Source organism: Nerophis lumbriciformis, linkage group LG31 (genome assembly GCF_033978685.3).
Source record: "Nerophis lumbriciformis linkage group LG31, RoL_Nlum_v2.1, whole genome shotgun sequence".
In the NCBI taxonomy this organism is placed as follows: Eukaryota; Metazoa; Chordata; class Actinopteri; order Syngnathiformes; family Syngnathidae; genus Nerophis; species Nerophis lumbriciformis.
Window position 1 is genome coordinate 30,545,640 of NC_084578.2, and position 25,028 is coordinate 30,570,667.

Consider the following 25,028-nt stretch of genomic DNA (forward strand, 5'->3'; position numbering starts at 1 on the left):
AAAGTTAAGAAACATGCGAGAGTAAAAATGTAACATTTGTGTGACACAATTTGAGTTTTAGTGTAATGTATCCTGATACAAACAATCATTAAGGGTGTTTTACTCTAACACACAACATGAATGTTTACGCACAGATTGATTGATTGATTGAATTATTTATTTCAAACCTGCACAGTACAACAACACACACTTTTTTTTTTTAAACATTTTGGCAGGGACATTTATGCAAGGCTTGAAAAGGGGTTGGATGAAGCAGATGCTTATAATATCCCAACCCCTCTCACTCATTCCACATTTAACATAAACAATATAATACAAGAACAATACTATACAAACAAAAACAAGAAAAGCTCCTGTACACTAACAATACAATAGTACCACTGTTACTATAAAACAAGACAAGACGAGACAAAACACACACACACACACATACACACACACACACACACACACACACACACACACACACACACACACACACAGGCCCAAACACTCTCTGACCATACACCTCTCTCCCATCGCTCTGTGCTGAGGGCATCACTCTCTTTCCTCCTCGTACTTCTTCAGTACTTCTTTTTTAAACAGTCTTTTAAATGTAATCATGTTAGAACAGGTTTTTAACTCGTCCCCTAAGTTGTTCCACAGACTGACTCCACGCACTGAAATGCACATTGATTTTAAAGTTGTTCTAAATTTAGGCAAATATAATTTGTTGTTTCCTCTTAGACTGTAACTATGATGAGCATCTCTATCCTGGAATAGGTTTTGTATATTGGATGGTAGAGAGTTTTGGGATGCCCTAAACATAATTTGAGCAGTTTTAAAATTGATCACATCGTGCAGTTTAAGTTGCTTTAACTCCATGAATAGTGGATTTGAATGATGTCTGTAGTGAACATTGGACACAATCCTAATGGCCTTTTTCTGCAGAGTGACTAAAGGCTGTAGATGGGATTTATAACAATTTCCCCAGACTTCAACACAATAGTTTAGATACAACATAATAAATGAATGATACAATAAAAGCAGAGCATTGGTGTTCAATAAATGACATGATCTCCTCATCATTCCAACACATTTAGCAACTTTTGTCCTCAGGTAATTTATATGAGGCTTCCATGATATATTTTCATCTATTACCACTCCTAAGAATGAATTTTGTTGAACATATTCTATTGGTGTATCATCAATAACAATCCTGATGGGTATTTCACTTTTGCGATTGCTAAAGAGCATGATTTTGGTCTTCTTTAAATTAGATTCAAACATCCATAACCATAAGTGACAACAACAACAACAAGGCCTGCCACACAACAGGTACCGGAAGACAAAATCTTTTTCATCTTCTTTTTAATTTCCGGCAGACTGGACGCATGTTAGGCGTATTGCTGCACTCCACTGGTCTTTATTTGAATTCCTTCTTCACCTCAGATCTTTTTGTGTAGTCCAGTCTTTTGCAGGAATTCCAAAACAGTTTTTGCCACTGCTTGATGTTCCCAGCTTAATATGCTTTTAAGTGAAGTGTCCTCGTTTCTAGTTTCTGGCAGTTTTGCGTGCATTATGGCTCTCTCTTCATTGTACTTATTGCAGTCTTTGAGGATATGGGTGACACTTTCTTCCTCTCCACATGTGCATTTTAAACACTGATAGTTTATTTATTTGCCATGCTGTATTTGCAACTGTTGGATGCGCACCCTTATTGCTGCCTTTTAATTAAGTCATATTTTTGGAACGGTCTGTGTATATTTGCATGTAATCTGACCATTTGTTCTTTAAATGTTTTGTTGTTACTTCTACAGGATTACCTGCATCAATTATGTTCACTAACTCTAATATTGAGAGATCCACATCTGGCTCTGACAGGATCCAAGGAGGAACAGGTGACCAACACACCACAGGGCCCAACTGCAAATCACATAATCCTATCTCCACTGCTCTGTTCCTTACTGAGTGCATGAAATGTTTCCTCCTTCCTCTACCGCTAGTCCCTTGGAGTTGCCATAGTGCTCTCCCATCACCCTCTTAGTGTGGATTAAAGACCCCCAACTCTGCAATTTAGCTCAGTAGTTCAGCGCCAGTTTGCTCTTTCTCACTCTCTTGCTTTTTCTTTTTACATATAATTTACAATCTAAACTTGTATGCTATTACACATCATTTCAAAATTATATTATGTATATATATATATATATATATACGTACATTTTAGGAATCTTTAGGCAAATCACGATTCTCGGGGTGACGATCCAATTCAGAATCGATTCTGGATTCAACACGATTCTAGATTCAAACTGATTTCAATGTAGTATATGGCATATTGATTATAACAAAACCAAAAAAAAGGTTACAGGTTACAAAACCTCCTTTTGGTTGCTGACGTATGGCATGTAGGCACAACAAGTAAGCATGGAGAAGGCCTAAAATAATAATTTTTATAAATGGTTCTCAAAAAAAAAAAATACAGTATATATATTAATTTAGCATTTATATTTCATATTTATATTCAACATTTATATTTAGAGTTAACATTTAAATTTAACATTTTCATTGAGATTTACGATTTGGAATAAATATTTTTTCATTTGACATTACCGTATATGTAACATATACATTTAAATTTAGCATTCAGATTTAACATTTATATTCAGATTTACTAATTAGATTAAACATTTATATTTAACATTTAAATTTATATTTAGCATTTATATTTAGATGGATTGATTTCACATTAAAATGTAATACTTATACTAAGATGTACTATTTAGATAAAACATTTGTATTTGACATTTACATTTAACATTGTCATTAACATTTCTATTTAACTATTTAGATACAACATTTATATTTATAGTTTATCAGATTTACTATGTAGATTAAACATTTACATTTAGCATACATGTTTATATGTAACATCTATATTTAACATTTACATTTTACTATTTATATTTAACTTTTACATTTTACATGTATAATTAATATTTATATTTAACGTTTGTATTTACCATTTAGAGATAGCATTTATATTTAGCTTTACTATTTGGATTAAGCATTTATATTTAACATCTATATTTCACATACACATTTACATTTAGCAATTATATTTAACATTTACATTTAACAGTTGTACTATTTAGATTAAACATCGATATTTACCATTTAGATTGAACATTTGTATTTACCTTTATATGTAACATTCCTATTTAACATTTACATTTTACCATTTAGGTTTAACATTTAGAATTGACATTTGTATTTAACATTTGTATTCAACATTTAAATTAAATTTTTAGATTAAGATTTAATGTTTATATTTATATTTAACATGTATACTTAATTTATATTTAAGTTTAACATTTTGATTCAACATTTCGATTTAACGTTTATATTTATATTCAACATTTACATCTACATTTATGTTTAACTTTTATATTCAGATTGACTATTTAGTTCAAACATTTGTATACAATTTAAATTGAACATATGTATTTACATTTAAGATTTTTATTTAACATTTAGATTTTACATTTCAATTCAACATTTCAATTCAACATTTATATTTAGATTTAACAATATATTTGAAATCTAATATTTAGATTTAACATTTAGATTTAGATTAAACATTCATATTTAACATTTAACATTTAGATTTAGATTTAACAATTGGATTCATTATTTAGATTTAACATCTTTATTCAACATTTGGATTTAGCATTCATATTTAGCATTTATAAATGAGCAAAGCGTGAGAAAAGTAATATAAGTGTGAGATAAGCGAGATAAATATTCAATGTATATCAGCTGGAAAAGCGTGATTGCACCCCATGAGGACATTTTGTGTACTGAACACACACATACTCAATTAGGAAATGTAAGCCAGCTGTGTCTTTCACCTTTTTTTTGTCCTTAAGTTCAGAGTTTTGCTATAAAAGGCCACACAAGGCTACCTTTCAGTCTGCTGACCTGGAGACCTTTCACCATGAAGCACCTTCTTGTCCTGGTCCACCTCCTCCTTGCCTGCCTGGGTAAAAACTATTTGCTTGCAAACACACTTTGTTGGTCATATGTGATGGGTTTTTCTTCTCCATGTGTCTCCACTGGCAGCCGCTGTCTGGTCGGCCCCTGCTGACACGGAAAAGGTGAGGTGGTGCGTCAAGTCGGACAAAGAGTACCAGAAATGTATGGACCTCTCAGCCAAAGCGCCTGTGTTCACCTGTGTGAAGAGGACCAACTCAATGGATTGTATCATTGCCATTCATGTGAGTTGTTGTCTTTGTGTTCTACACTCAAACATTACCACACTTTTATTTTTCAAATAAACCAATAGAACTGTTGCTGAAGTAAACAATATTACACAGATGGAAAAATATTGTGCAAGTAAAATGTTTGCAAGAAAGCTAGTACAAAGCCTCTAATGGGCTTTTTTGGGGGTATTTTTCAAAATTTGTCAACAGCACTTTGCCATTATGCACCAATTACTGTCATGGCAAGTGAGGTACATTCAAGAACCCCAGAATTGTGACCAACACAAGCGAGTCCTTTTGTGAGCACACTGTTATGCAAAGCAACTTCTGCTGCATAATGACACTAAGGAATCAGTTTCTGTTTTAATTTGTTTCTATAATAGAGAGCTATTTGAATCTGTATACCAATTTGAATGTCATGACTTTCCCAAAAAAAACAGCAAAATCAACTGATGCTGCTTCAAACATAGCAGTGTTAATGCTAGTCAAAAAAGGATTATGACCGTGTTTCTTAACCATTGTTCAGAGTCAACTTGTTTTCAGAGTTTGTTCCCAACCTGGTCCCCTGTAATCACGTGAGGGGCTTTAAACCAATCATTTAGATCAGGGGTCTCAAACTCAATTTACCTGCGGTCCACTGGGTGAGGCTGGGCCGCAAGAAAAGATTTCTTAAAACAAATCTAACATGCACTTTTTAATGAATTCACCTTCGTTGAATGGCTTTCCCGCCCTAGCAACCATCTCACTCACCATGTAGCTAGCTTTGACTGCTGCATCGCTCTTTTCGGTTGCTTTCTTGAAGAAATCTTATTGCCTCAGACTGGTTATAAAATGTGCAACCCGGGTCACTCTCTCATCTCCCTGATATTTTGCATACTCCTCAGCATGTCTAGTTGTATAATGACGTTTCAAATTATATTTCTTGTGCAAATAAGACGTAAAAGAGTGCATCTCTATCCTCCAAAACCGCAATAAGAGTACACCTCCAGGCAACTTCAACCCTAAACTAACACCCTCCCCGGATTGTTAATAATCAAATGTAGATACTTTTTTCTTATGCCTTCTGATCTCTCTCTCTGTCCACTACTTGCTGTACATATCCGACCAAGTCAGTACTACACTGTTTCAATGTCAATTTCTCTGATGATGCAACTGTTGGTGGGTGGGCTTCGGGGTAGCGGGGGTGTTTTTGTAGCCTGGAAGAGTTAGGGCTGAAAATGATTCTGGGTATTTGTTCTGTGTTGTGTTTAGGTGCCGCTGTTCTCCCAAAATGTGTTTGTCATTCTTGTTTGGTGTGGGTTCACAGTGTGGTGCATATTTGTAACAGTATTAAAGTTGGTTATATGAACACACTCAGTCAGACCTGTATGGCTGTTACTCAAGTATGTCTTGCAAGCAGATGCCGCACACATGTGGTTGAGCCGGCACGCTGTTTGTATGGAGAAAAAGACCGCGTGATGCCAGGTTATAGAGGACACTAATGGCGGTGCCATCACAGCAAGCCCCCAATTTTGTCAAGAGCCACATACCACACAGTGAATGGTAGATTTCTTCAGCTCCGCACAAAACGCTGTCAAGCGCCGTTCATCTAAAACTCGCGGGCCGCACTAACCTTAAACTTTCATATTAAGGTGGGGGCCGCAAAATAACGTCTTGCGGGCCGTAATTGGGCTGCGTGTTTGAGACCCCTGATTTAGATCATCTGGTCAAAAGCCCCATGTGACTACATGCTGGGGACCAACTCAGAGTTGGTCATACTCTCTATACACGACTCTGCCATTGTTTGAACGCTAGGGGCCCGCCAAAAAATGTTTTTCAGTTGTGTGCCGCAGTAGTTAATTTTTACCACTCGTGGCAGTAATGACAAATCAAACAGAAGTCTGTAGTGACAGGCATAAAAGTAAAGGTGCAGAAATTATGACCAAAGTAAGGTTGTCCCGGTACCAAAATGTATATTGATTCTTCTCAATATTGGCTTTATTTTAACAGAAAATCCTACAATGCAATACACGTTTCCTATTGCACTAACAATTTTACAAGGTTAAAGTATAAATTAAAAGGCATTAAACACTGAGCATTTCTTGTTTCACTCAAAGAACAACTTACAATTTTCCATATGACAGTCTGCTATAATCAAGGATAAACAACTTTATTGGCTTATTAAATGATTTATGGTTGCCACTCCTGGTTTGTGTTAAGAAAAATACAATAAAGTATAAACAAAACTATGGCTAAATGTACACAAATAGCCCATGTAGCAGGTAAACCACATTGTAGCTGTTACACAATTCAGTCATTTCACTTGCATTAGTTTGGCATCTAGCAAGCAGTTGTGTTCGAATCTACATGTGTACAACAGGGGAGCGTTTAACTCGAGTCATCTTTGTGTTTGCAAGAATGTCAATGTGGGTGGGTGAGTAAAGAGGGAGTGCGTGCACTGTGCAGAGGCGATGAACGGGTCTGGTTGTCCTGCAAAACTAAAAATGCAACAAGATTTGTCACAAATCGGCGGCCTTGTCATTCTGACCCGTAAGCGGAGCTGAGCAGCCCATTGCCATTGTAAAGTGAAGGATGTTCCCCTCAAGGAAAACAACCCAGAAAGGAACATCTGCCCTGTGCTCCTTGACTACGGTCTGCACCAGAACTGAACAAGACAGGTGTAACTACATTACCGGTCACTATAACTCATTGTGCAGATCTGAATGCTTATTTAAATGTTTACCTAAGTTTGAAGCAAAGGTGGTAATACTAATCGCCATGTTTAGCGAGGCATGTTTTTAAAGCAACACTTGCAGCGCGGCGTCACCTTTATCGTTAGTTTTGAAGCCCAAATACTTCCATATTGCGCTTCACGCACCCTCTCTATTAACCAGTAGAAATTATGTGATTTTTTTTTAAATTTTTTATTTTTTTCTCCACTCTTACACTCAAGATGTTGTTGCTTCATGCACTGTTTTGACGCACCTCAGCTCTGAAGTCACAGCGGCATTCAGATGAAAGATGGGACCGGTGTTTTTCAAAGGCAGATTAGTACTGATTTCAATTATCGCGGTACTTTAATAGTACCGGTTTACTGTACAACCCTAGATTAAGTGGTGAAACTATTTTCACTTTAATTTTGACAGTTTGGTTAAAAATATTCATTATGAATTTTTATTTTATCGCAACATTGTATGCAAGTGGATCTTTGTTTAAAGTCCCTTGTGCAGTACAAAGTTTTCTAATCAGCTTGACCTAAGGGTTATCTTTGATCAACGCGTTTTCATATAGTTTGAAATACATATTGAATATGATTACTAATTTAATGTTCTGATTTGTATTGGACAAGTTAGGCCCTGAGGCCGAAAAAGTTAAGAACCCCTGGTCTGATATAAATTCTCTGCTGTTTTTAGAAATCTAATGCAGAAACCATCTCTTACAAGTTTAGCTCAATATTAGTCTGACTGGGTTGTTTGGCAGATGATATTGCTTTGGATGGAGAAGTATATCTGTTTGGCAATGTGTATCTGTGGAAACTGATGCTATGTAGCCTAATGATCCCAAAAGGCAGGATGTAAAGATTTAAAAAAAGTGAGGCCGTCGTTTGAGCATCACCTTATTACATTTCTCATTGAATACATTTATAATTCAGTTTAGAAATCTTATGCAGAAACGGTCCCTGAAAAGTTGATCTAAATATCAGTTGTCTGACAGGGTGGTTTGGCAGATGCAATCACTTTGGATGGAGGAGATATTTACACTGCTGGACTGAACTACGAACTGCATCCCATTATTGCTGAGAACTATGGCTCCCGTAAGATACATATTTTAATTTTAAATCTATTTGACTATCAAAATGTTTCAAATGGAAATTGTTAACCTTTTTGACCTTAGCGTCCGAAAGCTGTTACTATGCGGTGGCCGTGGCTCAAAAGGGCACCGGATTTGGCATTCAAGAGCTAGAGGGGAAGAAATCCTGCCACACCGGTTTGGGGAAATCTGCTGGCTGGAACATTCCAATTGGAACTCTGGTGTCTATGGATATACTTAAGTGGAAAAGAACTGATGACCGATCAATTGAGGAGGGTGAGTGACAGCTGTCAAGCCATCTCGCATGTTAAAGACCAGGGATGTCCAAACTTTTTGGATTGGGGGCCACATTGGGCCAAAAGCTGACTGCATGTAAAGTAACTTATAAGAGACAACTTTTATTAACCCCATACATAAGACCCTGACTGTGTTTGACTCCTACCCTATTTACTTTGACGACCTCCCTTAAAGTTTTGTAAATCAAATGTCACACAGCTAAATTGCACCAAACAGAATAAGTGTGGAGTGTTTTGCATTGTAGTGGATTTACATGGGTTTAATTTAAATTATGTATTGTGGTTGTATCTAAGGTTCAGCGAGCAGGTTATGTAACATGTGTTAATGTTCTGAGTAGTAAGGCTCTTCTAAATCAATGCTGTGCTCAAACACTTGGTGAATTTCATGATCATAGATCTGAATCCCAAAAATAAACTACAAGATGGTGGCGATTTCACAGCAAGGAGACTGACAGATATCAAGGTTCAGCTAGAAATGCCCCTCGGGCCAGGCTTCATACTAAACTTGTGACTTCTAGCAGGCATGTTGGCTGTAGTTTAAACACCTGTTAGACCTACCCATGTGACTACTTTTATTAAACATGTTGCTTTTTGGGTGAATTAATGTTTAAGTTAAAAAAAAAAAAAAGTATTATGGGATGCACCTACTGGCAGACTGCTTAAGAGATGGTGTCAGTCCACTTGCATTAAATTGTTACAAAAAGCGTACAGAAATGACAATGTGTAACCACTTAAATACTATACTTTACAAGGTTTTTTTTACCTAAGCATGTATGACAGACAATTTTATTTTTTTATTCCCTAGCGGTGGCAAGCTTCTTCTCTAAAAGCTGTGCTCCCGGCGCGGCCAACAAGACCAAACTGTGTGATGGCTGCAAGGGAGACTGCTCACGGTCCCACAATGAGCCCTACTACGATTACAGCGGCGCTTTCCAGTCAGTTTGCATCCATCTTTTCCAAGCATAATGTCTGGATATATGGTAATTGACGAGAATTGTTTCTGTAGGTGCCTGGTGGAAAATGGGGATGTGGCTTTTGTGAATCATCTGACTGTGCCTGGTAAGTTTCCAAGAGTCTTACTGAGCCGTATATTACATGAAGTACGTTTTCCTTTCTGCTTTAAACTGTAGGTTGAATTATGGAAAGTTTGTGCTGTCTGCAAACATTGTCAAACCTGAGCATTGCAGGAAAATGCTGCATTTTGTAAACATGCTGTTTCCCACCTGCAGATGACGACAAGGCCAACTACGAACTGCTTTGCCCTGACAACACCAGGGCGCCCATGGACGATTACAAAAAATGCCACCTGGCCAGAGTACCAGCTCATGCTGTCGTCACCTGCAAGGACCCTCAGCTGGCAGAATTGATCTGGAGAAGCCTCACCACAGTGCAGGTAAGATGCATGACTCTAATGCAGTTTGAGAATCGGTGTCAATCTAATGGTACCAGGACCACCTTTTTCAGTGTTTTGTTTAGGAATTTTTATAATCACCCAAATGTTAAATTAAATCAATTTACAATCTCAATTATGACTTGCTGTTGAACGGGGATGTCAAACATGGTGCCCAACAGATGAGTTTGGCAGGTGTAAAAATTAAACTGCTGTTCTAAATGTGTCCACTGGATGTCGCAATAGCAATTCTGTTAGACAAGTTAACGCTTCATACTGGGGTGAGCAAGAAGTACTAGCAAAACAGGGCTACGACTCCTCCCTCCACTTATGAAACAGTCATTTGCTTTGAACAAATCATGCTTTGGCACCCTCATTTCCACAAAATGTCTCTTTGAAAAAAGTGGATGCAGAGTGTTCTGAGAATATCTTCACAGAAGTGAATGGGAAACCACATCTTTGAAAGTTTGGTTGGCATCAATAAAACAAAGGCACACACTAACTTAAATAACTTCCTGAAATTGTATTCCCCTCAATGTGACACCTGATATTGATTGCACTTGTGAAAGCTCAAAGATGTGTATCAGGAGGAAACAATTGGTAACACTAATGTGTAGTGTTTTAATAGTTCTGTGAAAATTTAAACATGAACAGCGATTTTACTACAATACTGTGAGTCTCTTGTTCATACGGTTGGTTCTTTGAAATTGTTCAAGCGTTGAACAGCTATTTTTCCATCAGTACAGTGATGCCTACAAGGCAGGGAGTAACTCTGCTCACTTGAATAGTTTCTACCTCCAGCTTGTATGGGTGAGTTAGCACCGGATTAATGTAAAGGAACAGCATTTGATACAAGAGATCAACTTTTTTTTTTTTTTTTCCGATCCCAAAGGCTGAGACTTGCAGTTTAGTGGCTTTGTAGATTGCACCAATTTCATCAGCTTTTTCAACCAACTTGAAATGTTGTCAAAAGGGTTATTTGGAATGTGCACTTTTTTTTTTAAATTTTGGCCCAAAGAATCACCTGAAGTTGAGTTGTGACAAGATTTTCCCTCTATGCGCCCTCTGAGCAAAATAAGTTTTACACCTGAGTTACTTTATAAAAAGCAGGTTTTTAGGTTAAGTAATTGATTTATTCTGAGGGTAATTCAGATCGATGAATTGATTAAGACTTGCTAATGAAGAAACGTTGCCTGATTACTGAACTTGACATACATGTTTCTGCTGTATGCTATGTTTGACAATGTACTATTCAGCAATCTTTGGTATTGTAGTTGTGATTTAACTTTCCCCCTTTAAACCAGGACTTCAACCTGTTCTGCTCAAAGTCATACGCTCCTGCCAAGAACCTGATGTTTAAAGATTCTACTGTGTCACTTGTCAAGCTGCCTGACAACACAAACTCCTTCATGTATTTGGGTGCCACATACACGGGCATTGTGCGCTCCCTGACAAAAGGTAGTAATGACATATGAACCTATAAGGCAAACACTGTCTTAATTTATTTAATTTTTTATAAAGAGGTCCCTACAGCTAACAAAAGTGGTGCCATCACATGGTGTGCAGTGGGTGCTGCGGAGACCAGCAAGTGTGACAAATGGAGCTTTAGCTCTATGGTGGATGGAGACTGCAAAATTATTTGCCAGGAAGGCCCCACAGTTGAAGCCTGCTTGAAAATGATCCTGGTAAAGTCCTGCTTCTATTTAAAAGAAAAAAAATGTTTTTAATTTATTCCATTTTGGGTTCTTCTAGCGCAAAGAAGCGGATGCGATGGCAGTTGATGGAGGAGAGGTGTTCTCAGCTGGGAAGTGTGGTCTGGTTCCAGCCATGGTGGAGCAGTACAACGAAGGTACATAAGGAAATGCGATTTGTAGCACTCCCTATAGGTTCTTAGATATGCTAGCAATGTGTTTCCCCACAGGGCTACAATGTATTTGTGGTAGTCTAGATCTGTGTTTTTCAACCTTTTTGGAGGCAAGGCACATTTTTTTGCATTGAAAAAATCCGGAGGCACACCACCAGCAGAAATCATAAACTCTGACAGTAAAGAGTCGTTGTCGCAATTGTTGGATATGACTTTAAACAATAACCAAGCACGCATCACTATAGCTCTTGTCTCAAAGTAGGTGTACTGTCACATCACGCCCTGACTTATTTGGAGTTTTTTGCTGTTTTCCTGTGTAGTGTTGTCTTGCGCTCCTATTTTGGTGGCTTTTTCTCTTTTTTTGGTATTTTCCTGTAGCGGTTTGTCCTTGGAGCGATATTTCCTGCATCTACTTTCTTTTAGCAATCAAAAATATTTCAGTTTTCATCCTTCTTTCTGGGGACATTGTTTGTCATGTTCAGATGTACATTATGGTCGCCATCTTTGCTCCACAGTAAGTCTTTGCTGTCGTCCAGCATTCTGTTTTTGTTTACTTTGTAGCCAGTTTTAGTTTCGTTCTGCATAGTATTTCGTAAGCTTCAATGACTTTTCTTAAAGGCACTCACCTTTTTGTTTTTTGGTTTAAGCATAAGACACCTTTTTACCTGCACACTGTTTCCGACATTTACAAAGCAATTAGCTACCTACTGAGATGGAAGAGTATTACACAGTTACTCTGCCAAGCTCTAGACAGCACCGACAACACAATTTGCAGACTATAATTACTGGTTTGCAAAAAATATTTTTAACCCATCCATCTTCCGCTTATCCGAGGTCGGGTCGTGGGGGCAGCAGCTTAAGCAGGGAAGCCCAGACTTCCCTCTCCCCAGCCACTTCGTCCAGCTCCTCCCCGGGGGATCCCGAGGTGTTCCCAGGCCAGCCGGGAGGGGTAGTCTTTCCAGCGTGTCCTGGGTCTTCCCCGTGGCCTCCTACCGGTCGGACGTGCCCGAAGCACCTTCCTAGGAGGCATTCTGGTGGCTTCCTGACCAGATGCCCGAACCACCTCATCTGGCTCCTCTCGATGTGGAGGAGCAGCGGCTTTACTTTGAGCTTCCCCCGGATGGCAGAGCTTCTCACCCTATCTCTAAAGGAGAGCCCTGGCAGAGGAAACTCATTTCGGCCGCTTGTACCCGTGATCTTGTCCTTTCGGTCATGACCATAGGTGAGGATGGGAACGTAGATCGACCGGTAAATCGAGAGCTTACTGTATCTCCCGGCACACTAGTGTGCCACGGCACAGTGGTTGAAAAACACTGGTCTAGATGAGCAACTATTTGGCTTATAGTTACAGTTGGTGTCTTGTGTAGCAGCATAAGACTGTCAAGTCTGTCTTGCACAGGTGACACAGTAGAGGTGCATGTGTTGACAAATGTGCAGGAGTTGTCTTACACAAATATATGACATAGTAAAGAAAGCAACTGAATTCTGACTGTTTTCCCTCCACAGTAATGTGCAGCATACCTGAAGGTAAGCAACTGTTCTCTTAGCTTGATCACAGGCAGCTAGACCAGAAGGGTGACAAAAATTGACAGCTGGACTAGATGGCACCCAATTGGACCACCTTCATTGAAGTGCACCTCCTGCATATGCATGAATTTAATCGTTCACTTATTTCTGACTATCTGGCAAGCACTGCTCTTGATATTTTCATGTAGAATCGGCCTCCTACTTTGCTGTGGCTGTGGTCAAGAGGGGCTCAGGGGTGACCTGGGACAACCTGAGGGGGATGAGGTCCTGCCACACGGGCTTTGGCAGAACGGCTGGTTGGAACATTCCCATGGGGGAAATCTATAAGCAAACTAATGACTGACTTCAGTAAGTACTTTTGTTTTGTTATGGGGGAAAATCAAATTTATTTCTGGTCTGCTCACATTTGGGCTCAAATTGCTCGCTCTGCAGGTTTTTCAGACTCTGTTCCATTTCAGAGCTTATACTTCGAAGCACTGTAAAACCCGCAGAAGTTGTGTCAATTATAAAGATACAAAAGTGCTAATTTATAAATCCTATATGCTAGTGATATCAGCCTTTCACTGTGATTATTTCACATAGATAATAAATACTTAAACAGTTTATGTATAATTACTTTGTAGGTTCAAATGGTGCACAATCCTAATGGCAGAGTGAAACATTGTAGTTTTATTTGAAGCCTGCTGCCAGAAGACCATAGTTTTGTCAGCACCTTGAGTATCAATAACATCCTGCTGCATACAGTCAAATCCCCTTCACAAGTGCAAGATTATAGCTTATATCAGGCTAACCAATCTGGCGCCCTAGGCAAGATTTTAGGTGGCGCCCCCCCCCCCCCCCCCCCCCCCCCCCCCCCCCACATCGGCAGTGAAGTGTATATACTCACAAGAACCCGAATAGCTTTGTCTTTGACCTTTTTTTTTTTTTTACTTACAACTATACCTAATATATAAAGGGGTGGACAAGTGACTATTACCTGCAGGGCAAACATTAGCTAACCAGAAGGCAATAACAATGTAAACAAAAAACACCTGCTTAAAAGATCTAATACAAATGTCCCTGAGGAATGTAAGGTGGGAGTACTGTAATTACCTAACGTTACATTATTATTTTCCATAACAATTTAGCCCCCTCCACAATATTAACCCGACATTAAAACAGAACTAGCTATTTATTGATTAGCAATTGCCGAATCATGTAGCATTAGCTTAATGCTAAAAAGCCAGGTTACTATCACATTCTGTAACAGACAAATCATTTCATGTAGGCTAACGTTACCTACCTGCTACTTCTGTCTTTTCTCGTTTCTACTCCTCTTTTTTCTTCCTTGGGCACCTGACAGTTTTGACATCTTGTGTTGATTTTTTGATGTGGTGACGTCCAAAAAGAGTCATGATACGGGAAGGGAGGGGGCGTAATGTTGTAACAAATAATATTTCTATTAAATAGGCTTTACTTTGCATTTTAATTAATGTGGGATTATTTTTTGTATTTAGAAATAGTAGTACCAACTTTTTTTTTTTCTTTTTTTTTTTTTTCTCCAACATTTGTGGCGCGCCCTTAGCATTTGCCTATACGGCCTATGCCACGGGCCGGCCCTGGCTTATATTACCAGTGGTAGTTCAGACTTATTCTAGTTGTACTTTGGAACATTATTTTGCACTTTAATTACTCTTTTCAAACGAAACACTGACATTTGAAAAGACTCCCTTCATAAGCCACAAGGACACTTTCTGAGTTCAAGCCACATTCTTAAAAAAAGTCTTAACCCAACATAAAATGAGTTTAAATAAATTGGTTCTCAAAATTGACTAGATAACAGACAAGTTGTTAAAACTGTCAAGTTGCTCACTAAAAAAATAATCTAATGTTTCCTATTTTGACACATTAAAATTGCTCTGACTATAAAACAGAGGTGCATTGCCCCATTACATTACTATTCCCCAGTGCATAACCTGATCTTTTTGCTAATAAAACTGCATTCTTTGTACATTGTTAAAGAATATCTCCCCCACCTTCCTCAGCCAAGTTCTTCAGTAGCGGTTGTGCTCCCGGAGCGCCGGCCGACTCCCCATTCTGTTCTCAGTGCGCCGGCAGCGGCAAAACTGTGGCTGACGAGTTCAAGTGCAAGGCCAGTGCTGAGGAAAAATACTACGGCTACGCTGGCGCCTTTAGGTAGGATGGTAGCAGTGATTATGGCAAATACATTAACCTTTCTGGTAGCTTTTATTGGTCCTCTCCATTGACTAAATTGAGATGTAATTCAGTATTTGTCACCAATGACACAAAGCCAAGATTCTGTTCAGTGATAATAACCTATTAAATTGTTTAGCATCTTTAATTCACATTATTTATAAATGTGGTCCCTTGCCTTCAATTTGAATTTGGCTGCCCTTGAATATAAAGATCTTCAAATTTCATGAAATACATTTTGCTCCTCAATTTTAGATGCCTTGTTGATGGCTTTGGTGACGTTGCCTTCATTAAACACAACTGTACAAGAAAACAGCGATGGTAAAGACTTGATGCATCTTTTATCCTCAGCCATCATCTTTGTAACATTTAAAAACGTGCCTCCTTTCTTGCAGGGAAAGGTCCATCATGGGCTCGCAATCTCTCCAGCAGCAACTATGAACTAATCTGCCCCAGGAAGCCTTCGGTTCCAGTCACACAGTTTAAAGATTGCTACCTGGCAGCCACCCCAGCACACGCTGTGGTGACACGACCAGAGACCCGCAATGACCTTGTTCGTGTTCTCCAGGATGAGCAGGTCAGAATACAAACATTTTTAGCATTTAACACAATTTTGCTGTACTTCACATTTAATCAATTTGACTTTTTTTTTTCTTTTCGCAGGCCAAGTTTGGAAGGGGCAGCACTACCAATTTCAAATTGTTTGAGTCAGAGTCTGGGAAGAATCTGCTCTTTGAGGACTCCACAAAGTGTCTCCAAAAAGTTCCGGCTGGGTCCAGTTACGAGAAGTTTTTAGGAATGGGGTACATGAACACCATGAACGTGCTGAGGCAGTGCAGTGACATCACTTCAGGTTTGTACTGTTCCTCACAAAGTGGAATTATGGCTGATAACTGTATTTGACTTATTCCTTTCAACTGTTTTACAGATCTGGAGAAACTGTGCACTTCCCATAGCTGCCAGTCAAACTAGATGGTTGTTCAGGTGTCCTTCACTGGCTCTGGATTGTCCCTAGTAACTCTGTACAACATATTTCCTTGTTCATGGATTTTTTTCCTAACACCTACTTTATTGTTCAAATAAAGTCTTTCAATAACTTAGAGTCCTGGTTTTGAAGTGTTACTAAATGGTCAAATTGGACATTTTCCATTATCAATCATTCTGACTTTTTTTAAATCAATACACAAATCAAGTAATGCAACATTAAAGGCCTACTGAAATGAATTTTATTTAAACGGGGATAGCAGATCCATTCTGTCATACGTGATCATTTCGCGATATTGCCATATCTTTGCTGAAAGGATTTAGTATAGAACGACTATAAAGTTCGCAACTTTTGGTCGCTAATTAAATAAATAAAAGCCTTGCCTGTACCGGAAGTAGCGTGACATCACAAGTTGAAAGTCTCCTCACATTTCCCCATTGTTTACACCAGCAGCGAGAGCGATTGGGACCGAGAAAGCGACGATTACTCCATTAATTTGAGCCAGGATGAAAGATTCGTGGATGAGTAACGTGAGAGTGAAGTATTAGAGTGCAGTGCAGGACGCATCTTTTTTCGCTCTGACCGTAACTTAGGTACAAGGTCTCACTGGATTCCACACTCTCTCCTTTTTCTATTGTGGATCACTGATTTGTATTTTAAACCACCTTGGATACTATATCCTCTTGAAAATGAGTCGAACGCGAAATGGACATTCAGTGACTTTTATCTCCACGACAATACATCGGTGAAGCACTTTAGCTATGGAGCTAACGTGATAGCATCGGGCTTAACTGCAGATAGAAACCAAAGAAATAAACCCCTGACTGGAAGGATAGACAGAAAATCAATACTATTAAACCCTGGACCTGTAACTACACGGTTAATGCTTTCCAGCCTGGCAAAGCTTAACAATGCTGTTGCTAACGACGCCATTGAATCTAACTTAGCTACGGACCTCGACAGAGCTATGATAAAAACATTAGCTCTCCACCTACGCCAACCCTCATCTGCTCAACACCGAAGCTTACCTGCGATCGACGAAGCAACGAAGGACTTCACCCGATCATCGATGCGGCTAGCGTCGGATAGCGCGTCTGCTATCCAAGTCCTCCTGATAGAAAATAGATTTTCACAACTGCAAGGAAATTGATTTTGTTTTTGATCCCAGCAGCATGTAGAGAATTATAGAACCAAAATCAAACTTTGAAGTTCACACCAAGTGAGGCACTGATGCCAGTGTTTTTGTTTTTTTAACTTTAAATCTGTATACTTGAGTACATTTTAATGGTACTCATTTAGATACCAGGAGATTTAACTTTTATATATTTTCTTGCATTACTTTCAACACAAGCACAACAGGAAGTCAGCAGGAAAGGATAAGTTACACCCTTTACTTCATGCACTACCAGCTAAAACCCACCTACTCAAATTGTGCAGTCATTACCAACACACTTTAATGCCATATTAAGAGTCTTGCCCCCCCCAAAAAAAAATCTTAAGTCGGTCAAGGGACTATCTAGCCCTCAAGGCCACGGTTACCATTTACAAGGCCTACAAAAACATTTATGGAATATGCATCACCCATTTGGATTTCAGCGGGTAGTACATGCTCTCCTTAGGCGGGGCAGATATACTGTAAGTTGTACTTCTTTCTGCTCCTTTTTGTATTTGAAATGTTATGTTGATAGGAAAGAAGCAGTGTTTTGTCAGTGGTCAGCTCACTATGACCCTCAAGATTGATGGCTCCATTCACCATTCCTGCTTCGCTGATGCTACAGGAGCTTTGAAGGAGAAGCTTGTGGTGGGATGAAGCTATTCCTCATTCCCTCTCTAAACGGTGGTGAGCACTGTTCGAAACCCAGACATTTTGGAGACCCTCACAGCACAACTTCACTTCTTCTCCACTGCCAGACAAGTTTGGAGAAGTGGTGTATTTGAGGCTCCAAAAGGATGGGAGAGTTTAGGTTACATTTTTCTTGGGAAAGGCCAGAGTTGCTCCATTCATGCAGACAGCAATACCCATACTTGCCAATTCTCCCGAATTTTCCAGGAGACTCCTGAATTTCAGTGCCTCTCCCGATAATCTCCCGGGACAACCTTTCTCCCGATTTCCAGCCGGACAACAAGGCACGCCCCCTCCAGGTCCATGCGGACCTGAGTGAGGACAGCCTTTCGTCACGGCCACTTTTTCTCCATATAAACAGCGTGCCGGCCCAGTTATGTTATAATATCTACAGCTTTTGGAGAGTGCACAACTGCACACACAAGAAGGAGATGAAGCAGAAGAACGAAGAAGAGACAGTCATGGCGACGACGAGTAAGAAGAAGTACGCTTGCAAGTCATCAGAGAGGGTGTTGAGCATTGTGAGAAAGATAGTGACAGAATAGAATGAGGATGGATAATTCAATCCTAAACTCACTCTTTTCCTGCAAATTAAATTTCACGGATGCTGCCCATACCTATGCTCCTTCAAAGGCTGTGCTACTGGCTGCAAAGCATTGCACTTTCAAATACAACAATGAGTAGAGGAGTGTTATATGTGTGTTTATGTGTAAATAAATGAACACTGAAATTCAAATATACTCCTCCCCCTTAATCCCGCACCCCGGGCCCTCCCCCGATCCCCCCCCCAATCTCCCAAATTCAGAGGTCTCAAGGTTGGCAAGTATGTCAGTGCTCGCTATTCCGAACATGCATACAATTACAATTGCAAGTAATGCATCTCATATTTTCACTTGTGTCATTACAGCATGCCCGAAAACTTAAATAAATAAACAAAAAAAGGCACATCCCTCCATCCATTTCTCCCGCTTTTACCTCTTGGGGTCGCCGGGGATGCTGGAGCCTATCCCAGCTGCATTCGCATGTCAACATAAAAACACAACCCTACATACATCAATCAATCAATCAATCAATGTTTATTTATATAGCCCTAAATCACGAGTGTCTAGGAGGGCGATCGGTGCAATGGACGTCGAGTGGATTTAGCATAATATTGTGAGAGTCCAGTCCATAGTGGATCTAACATAATAGTGAGAGTCCAGTCCATAGTGGATCTAACATAATAGTGAGAGTCCAGTCCATAGTGGGGCCAGCGAGAGACCAATCCATGTAATGTGCTTGGTGTCAACATTCTATTATAGCACCGATTTGGTGGAATTAACCCTATAGAATGTCTCTGCACCCCTCAACAAGCTGTGGAATAAAATCAATTTTGGTCCAAAATGATGATTTATTGAATTGAAAGTAACTTACTCACTCACTGTTGTCCAAAACCATTTTAATGTGTTTTAAGGTGTTTTGACTCAGTAACACGTACCACCATAAATACTATACAATCAATTTAAAAGTTGCTTGCCTAAACGTTTGTGTCTTGCCCAAAAGAAGACTTGCACGCACTGAATTTGCTTATATTGTCCATCCATTCGTCCTTTCGGGGTAGCAAATTAGAACCTGGTAACTACCGACCTGTTTCTATTCTCAGTTCCATTTCGAAAGTAATGGAAAAAATAGTTTACGAACAGGTCGATAGATACCTTGCTACTAATAAACTCATGTACAAATTCCAATCCGGCTTCAGAACTAACCACTCCACTGACACATGCCTTCTCTATCTGACCGGCCACATCAAACATGAGGTGGACGCGGGCAAATACTGCGGCATGGTCATGCTGGACCTTCAGAAGGCCTTTGACACCGTAAACCACGCTATACTGTTGGATAAGCTCAGAGAAATCGGATTTGATAAAACCTCATCGAGCTGGATGCAGTCTTACTTGGAGGGGAGGAAACAGGTGGTAGAGGTGAACGGCACCGCGTCCCCCCCTGGCAGTATATTAGGGCCTTTACTGTTCCTAATATACGTAAACGACATGTCATCAGCATGAGACTGTGAATTGTTCCTGTTTGCGGATGACTCGGCCCTGCTGGTATCCGGCAAGGACAAGTCACAGGTGGAGAAAACCCTCAGTGCTGAACTCTGTAGAACTTGCACCTGGCTCGCTGACAATAAACTATCCATACACTTAGGTAAAACGGAATCCATCCTATTTGGGTCCCAAATCAATCTCAAGAAAGTCAGTGACTTCACTATAAAAGTGGGTGAAATTGTTATCACCAGGAAAGATGAGGTCATCTACTTAGGTTCCATTCTAGAGGCTAATCTTTCCTGTGATAAAATGGCAACCAAGGTAATCAGAAAGGTCAACCAACGAACGAGATTTCTCTACAGAATCTCTTCTCTGGTCAACAAAAGCACCTTGAAGATTCTAGCGGGAACTCTCGTTCAACCCTTTTTCGATTACGCATGCACCTCCTGGTACCCTAGCACCTCCAAAACCCTCAAATCTAGATTCCAAACATCCCAGAACAAGCTAGTCAGGTTACTTCTAGACCTCCACCCCAGATCCCACCTCACTCCTACCCACTTCTCCAAAGTGGGCTGGCTCAGGGTGGAGGACAGAGTAAAACAACTTGCACTGAGCCTTGTCTATAAAATCCGCTACACCTCCCTGATACTGAAGCACATGTCAAACTACTTCCTTAACGTAAATGACCGCCATAACCACAACACCAGGGGGAGTTCCACAAACCACGTAAAACCCAGATTCTGATCTAACAAAGGTCTTAACTCATTCTCTTTCTATGCCACATCAATGTGGAATGCGCTCCCAACAGGTATAAAAGAAAGTGCATCTCTATCCTCCTTCAAAACCGCAATAAAAGTTCACCTCCAGGCAGCTACAACCCTAAACTAACACCCTCCCCGGATTGTTAATAATCAAATGTAAACAATCAAACGCAGATACTTTTTCTTATGCCTTCTGATCTCTCTCTCTCTCTCTCTCTCTCTCTCTCTCTCTCTCTCTCTCTCTCTCTCTCTCTCTCTCTCTCTCTCTCTTTCCCTCTCTCTCTCTCTGCCCACTACTTGCTGTCCATATCCTACCAAGTCAGACCTACACTGTTCCAATATCCATGCCACATCAATGCACTCCCAAAAGGTGTAAAAGAAAGTGCATCTCTATCCTCCTTCAAAACCGCACTAAAACAACACCTCCAGGCAACTTCAACCCTTGACTAACACCCTCCCCCTTCCACATCCCACCTCCCGGAATGTAAATAACCAAATGTAAATAATCAAATGTATTTCTAATGTATATACTTGTTCTTATGCTATCTGAACTCACTATGTCCACTGCTCGCTGTGCATATCCTACCAAGTCAGACCTACACTGTTTCAATGCCCATTTCTCTGATGATGCAATTGTTGATGACTGAAGTGTTGATATCAACCAAACCATCCTCATCCCAACCCCCGGATTGTAAATAATGTAAATAATTAAATGTATATACTCTGATGATTAACTTGTGTGATGACTGTATTATGATGATAGTATATATTTGTACCATGAATTGATTTACGTGGACCCCGACTTAAACAAGTTGAAAAACGTATTCGGGTGTTACCATTTAGTGGTCAATTGTACGGAATATGTACTGTACTGTGCAATCTACTAATAAAAGTTTCAATCAATCAATCAATCAATGCGGCGGTGCTGGAGCAGAAAAAATAGCTCTGGTTATTTTTAGGTTTGAAAATATTTTAGTTTTTTATAATAAGTAAAGGGTAATGATATATAATTGTATATTCATAATATGATAAATACTTAATTAGTGCGTGAATGTTGTCTGTCTATCTGTGTTGGTCCTGCGATGAGGTGGCTCTCTCTCTCTCTCTCTCTCTCTCTCTCTCTCTCTCTCTCTCTCTCTCTCTCTCTCTCTCTCTCTCTCTCTCTCTCTCTCTCTCTGTCCACTACTTGCTGTACATATCCTACCAAGTCAGACCTTCACTGTTCCAATATCCATTTCTCTGTTCTCAATTGTTGATGACTGATGATAACAACCAAACCTAACCCCCCCCCCCCCCCCTGCCCCCGCCCCCCTCCACACCCCGGATTGTAAATAATGTAAATAATTCAATGTGATTATCTTGTATGATGACTGTATTATGATGATAGTATATATCTGATAGTATATCTGTATCATGAATCAATTTAAGTGGACCCCAACTTAAACAAGTTGAAAAACTTATTCGGGTGTTACCATTTAGTGGTCAATTGTACGGAATATGTACTTCACTGTGCAACCTACTAATAAAAGTCTCAATCAATCAATCAATGGCGATTACATTTATTAGAGCAGAAAAAACGAAAAAAGTCAGGGGACAAATCCAACCATAAAGATGATTAAATATACATAAAATAAATATATAATAAACATCGTTTTGAAAAACTGCATATAAAACCATTAAAAAAACTCATTAGTAAATTAGTAGTTGGCCTGCCCTTTGCTGTTGCATGATTACGTCGTCTTCCATGACGTCAGTAATATTGACCAATCAGGAGTAGTTAGAACCCTCCTCCAGGAAGTAAACTCCGGGGAAAGACAGCGCTCGAAGAAGCACAACCATCGTTCCCTTCCTGACAAGTTGACGGGATCAAAGTGTCGTCATGTCCTTAACAATATTGACGGCTACACAAAGGTACGTTTCCTGTCTGCCATCATTTGAATTCTCGCTCATGTGACTTCGCTAATGTCACCGGCTTTAAATGGAATGCTGAAACTTTGTAGAGTGAAATTGGGAGGAAAAAAATAATGACAGTATTATTATGGTTGACTGTATGTTCTGAAATCATAAAATGAAAGCATGTACATACTTAAATTGGGAAAGACTGCACTGTTTTTGGTTGTTTCTTTCAGACTGAGATCTATCTGCAGACTGCATCGAATTCAAGGACATATGGTGAGAGAAGGACTGCTTTGTAGTACAGTGGTACCTTCCTTAGTAACCCGTTCCAAAAGGTCTGACAAACACCGAATCGGACGAAAACTGAATACATTTTTCCACATTAAATGTTAACTCACCCCATACACCGAAACATGTTAACACAAAGAACATATTATAGATTTGCATGCAGAAAACAATGCGAACTCCATATACATCTATCCATCCATTTTCTACCGCTTGTCCCTTTTGGGGGTGCTGGAGCGTATCTCAGCGGCATTCTGGCGGAAGGCGGTGTACACCCTGGACAAGTCGCCACCTCATCGCAGGGCCAACACAGATAGACAGACAACATTCACACTCACATTCACACACTAGGGACCATTTAGTGTTGCCATTCAACCTATCCCCAGGTGCATGTCTTTGGAGGTGGGAGGAAGCCGAAGTACCCGGAGGGAACCCACGCAGTCACAGGGAGAACATGCAAACTCCACACAGAAAGACCCCGAGCCCGGGCATCGAACCCAGGACCTTTGTATTGTGAGGCGCATGCACCAACCGCTTTCTACCGTGCTGCCCCACCATGTACATGACAAAGGAAACTGATAATGAGCGTTTAATATGACTTACTTTTATATAATACTCAGAAAGCTAGTAGCTAAATTGTCCAACCATCCATTCATTTTCTACCGCTTGTCCCTTTTTTGGGGTTGCGGGAGGCGCTGGAGCCTATCTCAGCTGCATTCGGGCGGAAGACGGGGTACACCCTGGACAAGTCGCCACCTCATCACAGGGCCAACACAGATAGACAACATTCACACACTAGGGCCAATTTAGTGTTGCCAATCAACCTATCCCCAGGTGCATGTTTTTGGCAGTGGTATCGGGAGTATCCGGAGGGAACCCACGCAGTCATGGGGAGAACATGCAAACTCCACACAGAAAGATCCCGAGCCCGGGATCGAACTCAGGACTACTCAGGACCTTCGTATTGTGAGGCACATGCACTAACCCCTGTTCCACCGTGCTGCCCAGCTTAATTGTCATTGTACAACATATACAACTACAAAAAGTACAAGACAGCATTCTAATTATGCTGTAAAGCTTGTGCATGCTGAGAAAGGGTTTTACCCGAAACATTTTTGTGGCAATAAAAACTATAATTGGAGTGCCGTCCTGTACCCTTTGGACACAGTTTGTATATGTTTTTTGAAGTTTCAAAACCCATTCATACTTTTGAGGGTTGAGCGTGCTTGTTTGGACTTCTGATTACAGCATCCATCCATTTTCTACCACTTATTCCCTTTTGGGGTCGCGGGGGGCGCTGGAGCCTATCTCAGCTACAATCGGGCGGAAGGCGGGGTACACCCTGGACAAGTCGCCACCTCATTGCAGGGCCAACACAGATAGACAACATTCACACTCACATTCACACACTAGGGCCAATTTTAGTTTTGCCAATCAACTTATCCCCAGGTGCATGTCTTTGGAGGTGGGAGGAAGCCGGAGTACCCGGAGGGAACCCACGCAGTCACGGAGAGAACATGCAAACTCCACACAAAGATCCCAAGCCCGGGATTGAACCCAAGACTACTCAGGACCTTCGTATTGTGAGGCAGATGCACTAACCCCTCTTCCACCGTGCTGCCCTGATTACAGCATATACAACACAATTGTGGTGCTCTCCAAGAATATGTTTAAAATGACAAACAACCCATCACCTATGACATTGTAAATTGATCTTGTTCTTACAATTAGCTTTGCTCCTAGCATACAAAGACCCTCCCTCTTCCCAAACGGCTATACATTTACACACAATGTGTGACAGTCACGCATTTTTGAGCTTGGTGTAACCTAGACAATCGACGTGTAGGGAATATGTTGATTTACTACTAATAATAAATAACCAAAAAGTAGCAATCAAAGCGAGGGCTAGTGCAGGGTAACACATAATGGAACTA

General features: G+C 40.1%; 1 protein-coding gene and 1 pseudogene across 1 annotated transcript in view; both read left to right on the top strand.

The window, feature by feature from the left end:
• Positions 1–1,805: 1,805 nt before the first annotated feature.
• LOC133574168 (serotransferrin-like) lies at positions 1,806–16,399 on the top strand (annotated as a pseudogene).
• Positions 16,400–22,666: 6,267 nt separating this feature from the next.
• The window catches only part of hibch (3-hydroxyisobutyryl-CoA hydrolase), a 46,396-nt gene continuing 44,034 nt past the window's right edge, over positions 22,667–25,028 (top strand). Inside the window, exons 1-2 of the mRNA XM_061926206.2 lie at positions 22,667–22,824; positions 23,043–23,085. Coding sequence (XP_061782190.1) covers positions 22,793–22,824; positions 23,043–23,085 — 75 coding nt within the window. The 5' untranslated portion in view covers positions 22,667–22,792. The remainder of the gene's footprint in view (positions 22,825–23,042; positions 23,086–25,028) is intronic.